Below are 12,307 nucleotides of genomic sequence, written 5' to 3' on the forward strand. Positions count from 1 at the left end.
CTGCTTAAGAAGCAAACAAAAAGTAATGCTAAAGTCTCTCCATGATGTACACAAGTAAACAAGAGCATCAGAGGGATATTGATTATTGTATTTGATTTCTTGTCATCTCTGTAACAGAACCAGTGTCAGATAAAAATGTTGGCAAGCAGACCAAAACTACTTTTGATTTCAATTTCTACTGAAATTATTCAGAATGAACATGATTATTAAAACTGAGTAGGATGTTTTTCTTTATTTGAGAACACTGCGGTTAGACATTAGCAATATGTAAGAAAAAAATGGATCACTTTGTTTACAGGGTTAAAGCTTCTTACAGTAGCTTTTACTTTGGTATAACAGCAGTAAAGTTCAACAGAAAATCTCGGTTATCAATTTTCAAAATCTTGATTTTCCAAAAACCTGATTTATTGATTTAATTGATTCATTGCCCAGCCCTAATTTCTTCTAATGTGCTTTATATGTTTTTAATCCATAAATGATTAATATATTCTCCTGTTTTGTCTCTGTTGCATAAGACTGAGTTTCTTTTCCTGCTTCATATCTTTATCTATCGTCTTCCTTGTTTCCTTTTCTATTCACTGCTTCTTTCCTCTTCCTCTTCCTCCTCCTCCTCCAGGCTTCCTCCAGATAACTCCAGAGGGTTCTCCTCAAGCCCAGAGGAAGGGGGAGGTGGCAGGTGAGGTGGACGTCTCGGGATCTTTCTGCCTTCACACCTCAGGGCTCGACTTCGCCAGCCAGGAAGTGTCTGAAGAGCACCAAGTCTCCTCCACAGAGGAGGGAACTCTCACAACGGTAACCAAAACCACCAGAATCACCCGGCAAATGGTCACGACAGAAACACGGACGGGCGAACCGTCAACAACTACGTCACCTCACCAGGCACTGGACTTTGACTACTAAGGAAGCTGTAATGATATCTTAAATGTAATTTAATTCTGTTGCTTTTCTTTGGTGAGGATGCAGTGTAAGCTGCCTGCGACATAAAAAACCTTGTCTACATAGAAGTCTTTATTTCATCTAAACAGCTACAGAATAACTGAGATGAAAAAAAAATCATCTATGAGTATTTTTGTCATTACTACAGCAACAGAGTAATATATGCATCTTTTTCTTTTACTTTAAATGTGACTATTTTTTGTTACTGTTCTTTGGGTTTTGTTAGTTTAGTCATTATTTATCAGTTTTGTTTGATTTTAAAGGTTTCAATATGTAAACATGTTGTATTACTTCATTATTATTTATTGTTGTTTGTGGGTTTAAATTATACTGTAATAAGTCATTTACAAGCATCAGCATCATGGAATAGTCCATGACTAAAACTGAACTACTTCAGTACAGGCCAGAGAAATATTCATGTAAATACAACTTTATAAATGCTTTTTGAGCAGTATCCCTTCAATTTGAAATGTAATTATTTTCATATTTACCAGAGTTAGCAGCACAGATAATATTTTTTTGACTAGATAACATTTTGTGTTTGTCTTGAGAGAAAAGAGTGAGGTTTTTTGAGAGTTTAGGATTTTCTCATTTTCTGCCATAGTTTTATATTTTGAGCATTTAGCTGGTGCTGTTACCCAGAGATAGTCACATTAAGTGAGTGAGACACTCTGGATTCTTATCTGCTGTGTGGGGATCAAACCTTCTCATCGAAGGCTGGTCTCTCAAATTTCGGCCACCCTGCTGCTAATTTATTTTTTTATTTACGTTTACACTGTACACAAACAAGAAATATATAGGTGACGTTTGGCTCTTTGGCAAAATCAGTGAAAATAACCTTTTAGGTGAAACCATTAACCATTTTGTATTACAACCTAAATACAAAGCTGATTGAAGAGTGGGGAGTGTTGATATTGTCCCAAAGCCATCTCCCAGTAAAACATGGCAAACAGCAGATTTGATCTTTAGCTATATTATAAAATGTATAGAAGTCAGGCTTTCCACAAGCTACCTGAGAGTGAAACTATGCTATATGCTTCTGCTGAGGACAAAACTTTGGTTTGAGAAAAATTGTTCATTAGTGAGCTCCACCTTTCGAAGTTTGTTATCAACTCCAAGTTGACCCTAGACTCAAAGATGAGTTTTTTTTTTTTTTAAACATGTGAACTGAGAGTGAGCCCTACCAAAAACTCAGTAGTGTGCCAATGTTGTTTCAGTCCAACAACTGACACACAGCCACTGACATGAACTGTAGTGCACAGTAGGGTTGTTCCAATTCTGATACCAGTATCAGAAAAACAATACTGCTTAAAATGCAGGTATTGGTCTCGACGAGTACACGAGTTTATGCACCGATCCAATACCGTTTGGTTTAGCTTTATATTTTGCTTCGTTTAGCCATGCTAACCGCAAAGCACTGCATGCACGGGCTACCGTTTTAAGCGCAGAGAAGAAGAACCAAAGGACTCACTGCAGCATAAAAGAATGGCGGCTACATGACAGTTTTTCTCTGAATGTGATCTTTAAAATGCCTTCCAGACCAGCGCTGTCAAACACGACAAGAAGTGACCCAGTTTATCAAAACTTAAATACATTCTGAACCATAAATCGTTGCCTCTTACTTGTTTTTCCTCTTGAACTCGGGTGACTTTTGGGGACTTAAATGATTAAATCCACACAAGTAAACCTGATACTGAACGTCTTTTTTTCCATTTTAATTGAACTACAATAATTTATTAATGCTAGCTCGAATGCTAAGCACGATATTGTTTATCGTTTGTAAGGGTCTGTCAGCCAATGGCAGGCTGTTCTGTAATCACGTGATAGGCCGAGACAAGCATATTGGAGAGAGAGATAGAGAGTGCCTGTGATGCAGCCCCCTGCATTATTATATTTTATTAACAATAATACGTATCAGGTAGGAAAAAATGGTATCGGAGCATCCCTAGTGCACACATCACTGTTTTCAGGGGAAACTTTGTTTTTCCAGTTTATATAAACACAAAAACAGTGGCATTTTAGAAGCTTACAGTTAATAACCTTCAAATTCTTCATTTTCAAACTAACAGCCAAAATGCAACAAAATGCTGTCATTTCTGCTTGAAACTGCTGTCATGTAAACCAGGCCCAAGGCATGGAGTGGTTTTGAATGAAAAAAAAAAAATTAAAAAAATTGTCTGTACCCCTTACATTTTTTAAAATGTAGTTCCAACTGTTTGCATTGGAGGGAGAAAAGATACGGCAGGAAATCAGTTTGACCGAAAACCTCAACTACCAACTAATGTAGTGAAAACACCCACAGTCTTTTAGGTTTAAGGTGGAAATAAGCATAAGGCCAAAGATAAACCGACAAATCCACTCCCACACTCTTCAATACCAACGTTTAATTTTATGTCTGTTTAACTGGTGAAAAATAAATTTGAAAACCCTGGGATGAGAGTAGTAGCATGTCAAGATAGGACAAACAGAGTAGTTTCTACATGTAAAAAGATTTTTACTTCTCTGATTTCATCAAATCTTGAAACTTATTTTAGACTATGAGGGTTTCAGTGCCAAGTGTTTGTGTAAAAGCTGCATTGGAGAGGATGTTTGTTAAGATGTGTCATCAATAAAATGATATTCACAGAAAAATTACTTAAAGGGAAATGTCATGATGTCTTGACTTAAACGGGTTCTTTAAATTATATATTTGACTAATCAAGAAGTAACATCTTAATCAACTTTGACTCAAGTCTTCTTGTTTATACTTTAATCTTCCTTTTAAAGGTAATTTCAGGTTGATGCAGAAAACTGAAGGTGTAAAATTTCAGCATCGAGTTGACTTAAAATCCAAAATTATTCAAAACTATTTCACTGTCTCACTGTTTTCACTTAAACATTATTGACATTTACATGTGCACGGTGCAGTATTTCTTCAATCTGACTGAAATCACTCTGACTGAATTACTTATGCACTGTTTACACTGACGCTAAACTAAGTGATCTGATTACAATGTTTATATATGTGCATCAAGCCTTTAATCAGAATAAAATCATTTGCACATGCGCAGAGCTGTCCCACTGGTCTTATCTGTCAGAAATAGCAGTAGAAGACGCTGTTACTTCCTCTTAATATGGATGAAAAATGTGCTCTAACTTGGAAGAAATGTATATCTATGTGTAAAAAAAACAACAAAGTAGACAGTAGTTTACTGTGGAGCGCTCATGCTACGAGTTACAGAGAGTTCAGAGCTCTGTGAGCTGAAGATGGATAGACGGCACTCGGTAGGCATCCTGCTCAGTCTGTCCTGTGTCCTAGGCCTGAAACATAGACCCGATACCTTTTCCAGTGTGCTTTTCAAAGTAAAAGCTTGATCTTTTTCGAGCCAACTTTAAGTTACCCACATTTTCACATAATGCTTTTGTTCTGAAGTTGTTTCCAGGAAAGTTATTTTGTGAATATACAATTAATTTGAGCTCTCCCTTTCTATCCTTGCCATTCTCTTAGTCAATTTTCTGCTGTTGTTTTATTACCTGTACTTAGTTAAGGAAACATTTTTAATGTAAATAAAAAGTTGACTAAATATAACAACTTTAATAATTTCTAAACAGCCTCAAGAATTTAGAGTATTATGTCTACTAAATGGATGTGTATCAATTAGGACCTTTCCTTGCGAAAAACACAAAATTCATAGATCAAGTTTCACAGTTGCCTGTACAAACATGATGCAGTGATCAGAAATTGGTAAACTAATATTTCTCATTATACAGCGATATGAATAACCAGGTTTCTCTGTGCTCATGTCAACACAGTATCCTAAATATGATACTAGGAAATGGCTCATAATCGGGAAACTAAAGTTCATGTAAACACAGTGTTGACCTGCCTTGTTATCACTTTTTTTTTATAAAATGAGCTATATGACTACAAAATGGTCATATAGCCTAATATGCTATGACATAAAAATTAATTATTTCTAGCAATATGTCTTTACTGTCTGAATTGGGCTTCCATACAGTTACCAAACTTTATGAACCCAATTTTAGAGTTTTCCCCTTAAAAATCAACATCCTTGTTTCCACCATAAAAATTTGTTATTAGATGAAATTTGAATTCTAAGGCTAATGTCAATGAAAGACATTACACAATCCTTAAAACTAAAAACATAAATTTACTCTGCAAGCACAGGACCCCCTAGTGGTGTTATCAAAAGCCACACAAAGCTGCACTTCACTGTCTGGGATTTCTGGTTATTTGAATGTTTCGCACCGCTTTAATATCTCAGTTTTAATTCTAGGCAGTATCCCATACAAAAGCAGATACAGAACACATGTTTGTGCAAGTGGCCTGATTATTCTCACCCAATCAGAGAGAAAACACTGCAGGATCATTCACTGTGAGGTCTTCCCTTGATTAAAACAGTGCCTCTGGCATACTGCTGGAGCAAGCTGGAAGCAAAGCAATATATTTTGAGAAGCATAATAATCTGACCTTTAACTAAAGCCTGAATCAGTCACTAAGAAACAGATAAGCAAGAATATCTGCTGTGGATTAGAGACACAAAAGCACATGGATCAATCTTTGTTAAAAATAATCTAGAGAGGAGGGACTTTGGAGGAGAAAGTGATAAACTATGAACACCAGCGTATGACGTCTTCTTATTATGTGTGTGTGTGTGTGTGTATTTTCAATCTACTAATCTTCTGCTGTGATGATGCTGTGCAACGTAGGCTACAAGGGGTGAGCGTATTTGAGGGAAGATTACTGCTGTATGAGGAGTGAACGGTGCTACAGCTACAGTCTAGTTTATTCAGAGAAGTCAGATAATTATCAGGAGATGAACTAGATTGGGTATTTCTGATGCAACAGTGACAACTCTGCAGCAGTACTTTACTCCATTACTTCAGTATTCCATCATCTCAAATCCTTTAAGTCTAAAACAAGGCTAAATTAAAACATTGTATATGGCAGCATCCATCGATCTATTACAACTAGGCAGAAGAATCAGGTGTTGGAAAATGAAGCCAGCTCAAAAGGTGTAAAACATCTCCTCTATCAAGAGAAGCATTTGGTGTGGCTCGTTGCTCTTGTTTTAACAAAGAAATGTGGCCTAGTTCTAATAAAGCTACCACTACATTTTCATTACATCCAAGCTAATTGTTACACCAGCAGCAGCCATTGTCATAGTACAATTAAACCCCATCTACAGCTATCACAAGCTCATGGTGAAGCAGGGAAGGACACACATGAAAATATCTTTTCTGTCATGGCAAGCTTATAGTGCTGTTCTTTACTCTTTATTTTATTTTGAGGGAATGTGGTCCAGTCTGATGAAACTGCCGCTATGATAGCTACAATCGAGCTGTTTACAGATATTATCCATTGGCAAAATTATGTGGCACCAAGACAGATCAGTTAACAGTGTATATCTGTGTGTCCAATCCATTTTATGCTAGCATCTGGTATATCTACAGCTGAATCGGCATCACCTAAATACTTATGTTTAACATTAGTAACAGTATCAGCCCTACTCTTCTCAAATGGTGCATCTCTATAGTGTTAATCTGCCATGTACCATGCCTGTGTGCGCATGAATTATGCCCAGGACCCCCTCTTGAAACAAACTGGTAAATTTACATTCACACTAACGATGGAACTGGACTTTTGGGTCAAGAATGCTCAGATCTGGGCTGGGGTCACAAATGTAATCCACTTAAAGTCCCATATTGAAGTAGGCAGCAGATCTAAACATGTTTACATCTCAGTTCTACAAACTATTTTGGTCTCTGAAGATCATTTTTTTATAGGTTGAAAATGACCTATTCCATTTACAATAATGGCCTGAATTTCACTGCGAGATTGAGGGAATTATGCACATTCCAATACAGTTTCAATGATTTTACATTTGGATTACATTTGTCGGGATTTTTATCTAAGAATTCTGACTTGTATTCATAATTCTTACTTTAATCTGGGAAATCAGACAAAAATTTAAGTATTCTGACTTTAATCTGAGAATTCTGACATTCTTTCTCAGATATACATCTTAAATATTAGAATTCTGAAAGCAAACTTAAAGTCTGAAGGAAAAAAGGGCAAAAAGATGTTTCACCTCCTTCCTCCAATGGGGGGTTTACAAATGTTTTTATTTTTTCAACTTTTAATCTAACTTTATTTAATTCATATGGGAAAAGACAGGAGTAAAGAAATCAAACTTTTTATTTTTTTTTTAATTTTTGTTTTTAGAGAAAAGGGGCTTGTTTTTTGGGGTTTTTTTTTCAAATGATTAATTTGGGGTGAACCGAAGCACTCGGGGAAAACCCTAAATCCCCCTTAGTGGACCTGCAGGTTCTCCTCATAGCGGGGCTTCAGGCTCCGACAGGAACCTTCAGCTTTTGCTGTGAGTTGAACACTGCAGGGTCCTGTGGGCACCTTAAGCCAGGTGTCACATCTAGCTATACTCACTGTGCTTGTAGCCAAAGTGAGGCCACTCACACAAAGAATAAACCAGAGGCCGGACTTCAGGCCCCAGCACACCTTTTCACAGCAAACATTTTTGTCAGTGTGCTGTGAAAAGGTGTGTCCCACCCACCCACCCATAAGCAGCGCAGCTTTTATCCACCACTGAAGATGTCCCTGCAGAACCTGGTCACTTTCTGGAAGCACGTCTTGAAGAAACCGGTCTCAGTCGGCTTCATCAGGCACTCCTTCAGAGTGTCCACTGAGTATGTGATGACAAATTTTGTCTGCTGCAGCAAGCCCCTCCTAAGACAATTTTTTCTCAGGTCCTTGCAGAGTTTTTTGTAGACCGTTGTAACAATCTCTTGCATATTCTCCGGGCTCAGATCACAAACTAATTTGGAGCCCTCCATCTCCTCCCAGAGCAACTCCGTCATTGTTGTGATGGCAGCTTTGCAGGATTCTGTGGTCGGATCTGTCATGACATTTCTAAAAGTCCTCCGAAACAGCCCTGTCACCATAACCTCACAGGCGAGTTTGTCCCACTTGTCTTCATCAGTCTTTTCCCCTGAAGCCGGCTGGTCATCTGGATCATCTCTGGCAGAAGCACAAGGCTCTATGTAGGCAAAGTTATCCACTTTACTGTCCCTGAACATGAACATTCGATACTGGCTGATGACTCCCTCCATCTTCACCATGGCAGCAGTGGCATAGCCTTCCCTCCTCTCATGCTTCTGTGCCTGCTGGTTGAGCCAGTTCCACATGAGTTTCATGCAGGCATCCACTTCGGTGCGTATGAAGTCCATCATGCGCACCCTTCGCTTCTTGTCAGGGGAAAGTTGGAGAAATATAAACTCAGCCAAGCGCTGCTCTGTCAATTTATACTCCCCATTAGCAATCTTTTGTGCCATCCTTCTGTACAGACACACAACATCAGTAACCTTTTTCACTGACTGGTCTTCAATCAGGTCCTCAGTGATGTGATCCAAACTGTCAATTACCTCCTGCATAGAAGCTCTGCGATTCCTGGGCACAAATTTGCTCCTAAGTTTCACAATGACACCTAAAAATGTTTCCATTGAAAATCTTTTAACGAAGAAGGTCTTTGTCATGGTTGTTATCTTCTCCCACATGGACCCCTCATCAGAATCCAGAGATTTTCTATAAGGTGAGGCTTCTATCTTTGATTGAAATTCATTTTCAATCACTTCAACAATATCTAAAGCCACCTTACTTAAATCTTTGTTCTGGCTGGCCTCAAGCATGTCTACTTCTTCTGGTATAAGGTCAGCACTGGCCTTAGTTTGAGTCATATTCTCAGCCTCTTCCTTGAGGATGGACTTGACTGCCAGTGAAGCAGAGAGACTTTCAGACAAATGTTCCAGTGTTTCTTGATCCACAAAGGGAACTTCAAGGGTCCCACAGCCCTCGACACCCTCCTCCACCCACTCTGATGTCTCCATCTGTTCTACCTCACCTTTAGTTCCACTCTCATTACTTGACTCAGATTCAGATAATACCCTTTTCCGGATCTTTTTCAGTATCGCAGTCAAACCATCCGCCATTTTCTTCAGTCTTAATTTGAATTTCTTAGGCTCAGAGGCAGAATTTATCCTCTGGGCCACCTCCTGGGCAACAAGTCCGGTGACCTCCTCTGTGCTAGTGCAGACGATGTCTTCTTGATTGACACCAACTGACTCTGCAAGCACTTGTGAAAGAGTGTCCCCTAGGCACTCTTTAACACCCTTTTCTGTGATACTAGTCACAGAAATCCTAGAACTGGAGGAGCCCCTCTTTGATTTCAGACGGCTCTTTCGAGACTCCCTCACCTCTAAAGCCATTAAAATGTGTCGATAGACCACATTTATAATATCGGCACACATTGCTGCCAATAACTCTTTTGTGCTCTCTTCATTTTTGTCAAACACTAAATTGTTCCATTCATCAGGAGATAATTTCATTAAATAATCCTCCACGGTAGGACGAAGGCTCTCTGATGGAATGGCTGGGAGGATCCGCTCCATTTGCTCTGACTGTGAGCTCTGCATTTTTTCTTAACTTTCTATTTCTTCAAGAGGGTAACCTGTTTAAACTGATAATTAAACTGATTTCTTATCAGTATTGATGAGTGAAATTGAACAAAAGTTCACTTTACTTTTCGTGCTGCTGAGAATGTCAATCATAAATATCACAACATAACCTGTGGTGTACCTGCACAGGGTGTCTTTGATCTGTGACGTCACAAAGTCCGGGTTCCTCTGATCATAGACATAATAAAGTAGACGCCGCATTGGCTGCTGGGGCGCAAGAAATACGGCCGCCACCTTGGTGCGGTCATCAGCAGCAGCCAATGCAGCGTCTACCTTTATTATGGGTCTATCCACCAATAAAATGCTCTACACTCACAGGAAACAGCACTCGATTTCAAGCGATTGTTTTTCATAAACGTCCGGTTTATTTTTACATTGATCTAATTTTTTAAAAATAAATAAATAAACAAATTAAAAATCTAGATTTTCAAGCCAAATTTCTTGCCTTTACTGTGACTCTCTAAAGAGCAACCAGCAACATATGTATATTTAAGGCTTTTATATTATGCGAATTTGAATATATGTGTTAACACGAATATAGTTAACTTGAAATTATTGTTAAATTCCTGTTTAAGTTTGGACAGCAGCAATAAATGTACAGTTGCGTATTTTATTTTGAAAATAAACAGCGGAAATTGCCGTCGTATGGTGTATTCTTTGATTATCAAGTAGCAAACGTTACCTGAGCCGCTGGAAATAAATTCTGTGACAAATACAAACCTCTAGCATGAAATCAACCTGTATTCTTGTTTGCGCCAATGTCTAACAGCTCGAAAAGCGAATGTCAAACCCTAAACACTAGAAATGTAGTTCTTGAAAAAGTTTAAAGTTCATTTTCGTCAAGTCATAGTTTAGTTCTAACCTGTTTTTTTTTTTTCTGTCTTTGGTGGTTAGGTCGTATTTGTAATCCCAGTGGAGAAGCACCAAAGACTCCCTGCTGTGGTGTGTGCGCCAGCTGGAACTCCTCTTTGGTCCCTCAGGTATCAACCATAAAAACACAACCTGCTTACAGCGTTACAGACTCAAGGTAATGTCAACGCTCTCCTCCTGAAGTATGCAACTACAACATGAACATGTCTATTTTAAAGTCTATAATTCACAAACTAAAGCTTATCTAGTGACACTATTTCACGTTTCACTTTGCTACTATCAAAGTCATACAATGTTGAGTTCTTTTAACATAGTAAGCTAAGTTCTTCGGGGGTTTTTTTCTTTTCCTTACCGGCACAGGTAGGTACAAGCTAACATCACTTTAAGCTAGCAGTGAACAAATCAACGGTACTCACCGGAGAAGTCAGCAAAATATGCATAAAAACGTTGGCCTCTGTAATCCCATAGTGAATAAAATTCCCTGCAACTTCAACACTCTTCTTCAATGTGATTTTAAATATGTTTGTTTTAACAAAAGTATCTTAGCCTAAACAGAATTATTTTAAATATATTTTTTTTCTTTTTGCACAAGTAACCTAGCTTAAGCAAGTCTGTTAGTGCTGGCTTCACGCGCCATGAGCTCCTGCCATTCCTGTTTCTCCAACCGTTTTTCTCTTTTTCCGTCTGACTGGTACACTTTCTGTTTCTACAGGAGCCTGGTGACACCTAGTGGACATTTTTTATAACTACATCATTAACGACAACATTTACTTTCAAACTTAAGTTTCATTTGTGTGGTGCAGGCAACAGAAAAAATGAGATCTGATTTAAGATATAAGTCTGATCATAAAGCCATAATTCCTAGTTAAATCATAGAATTATAAGATTAGAGTCAGAATTTTAATCCCAGAAATATGATTTCCCTTTTCGCTAGAAAAATGATTTGCATGAATCTAGTATAAATCTAAGAATTCTGACTTCAATCTCAAATTCTGAGGTTAAAGTATGATTTCAATCTTAGAATTCAGACTATAATTTTAGAAGTCTGACTTTTATCTTAGTATTTTGAATTTAATCTCAGAATCTGACTTTTATCTTGGACTTTTGGCTTAAATCATAGAAATCATCCTTTTGTCAGGATTAACACACATATGAATTCTGACTTAATCTTTGAATTCTGATTTTATTCTTCTAGGTTAAAGCTTGGGTCTGAGTCAAAGTCTGAGTCATCAGCACTTGAGTCCAAGTTGAGTCTCGAGTCCTCCAAATCAGGACTCGAGTCGGACTCAAGTCCGAGTCCTGAACTCGAGTACTACAACACTGACTTCAGGTTAGTAGATCTGAACATACAAAGGCCTTAGTAGTGCACTTTCAGTTAATTATTTGGGAATGTACTGAAATAAACATTGCTGTTAATTCTGCACAACTGTTATGTGTTGTCCCATGTTTGACAGGCATGGGCATAGCACAGGGGGGATAAAGGGTACTGATTATCTGGGCCCTCAGTAGAGAGGGGCCCTTGGGAAGCCTGCAATGAAAAGTGTACTTTGATTTATTTTTTCTTAGTAATTAGTGACATTATTAAATCAAAAGTGACTAAAGCAGTGAACCTCAATGCCCATTTAAGCTGCCTTGTGCAATTAAATGCCACTTATTTCCCATTTTGCCACTCTTTGATGCTTTTTGCCCATCTAAGTCACTCTTCACTCATTTTTTGGTCACTTCCCACCCGTTTGTGCCACTTCTGCCCTTTTATGCAACTTATTCTTCCCATTTTTGCCACTTTGTCTCTCAGTGTTTGCTGCTGTTTGACCATTTTTGCTACCTTTAACCTATTTTAATTGCCACTTTTCACCTCGTAGATTGTGGCTCTTGCAAATGCTTTTTTCAACAATTTGGCTCTTTGGTTGAGCAGGGTTGAGTAACACTGGACTAAATGAATCGGTCAACAGACTGAAATCCGCATAAAACA

At 38.2% G+C, this 12,307-nt stretch overlaps 1 protein-coding gene across 2 annotated transcripts in view; it reads left to right on the top strand.

Moving 5' to 3' along the window:
* The window catches only part of prx (periaxin), a 59,161-nt gene extending 55,591 nt beyond the window's left edge, over nt 1-3,570 (top strand). The window contains exon 9 of one of the 2 annotated variants that reach the window (XM_041807774.1): nt 617-3,570. In XM_041807774.1, coding sequence (XP_041663708.1) covers nt 617-900 — 284 coding nt within the window. In that variant the 3' untranslated portion in view covers nt 901-3,570. Of the gene's footprint in view, nt 1-515 lie in introns of both variants that reach the window. The other variant, XM_041807783.1, reaches the window with a different exon arrangement.
* The last annotated feature ends 8,737 nt before the right edge of the window (nt 3,571-12,307 follow it).

The sequence above is a fragment of the Cheilinus undulatus genome, linkage group 2 (genome assembly GCF_018320785.1).
Source record: "Cheilinus undulatus linkage group 2, ASM1832078v1, whole genome shotgun sequence".
NCBI lineage: Eukaryota > Metazoa > Chordata > Actinopteri > Labriformes > Labridae > Cheilinus > Cheilinus undulatus.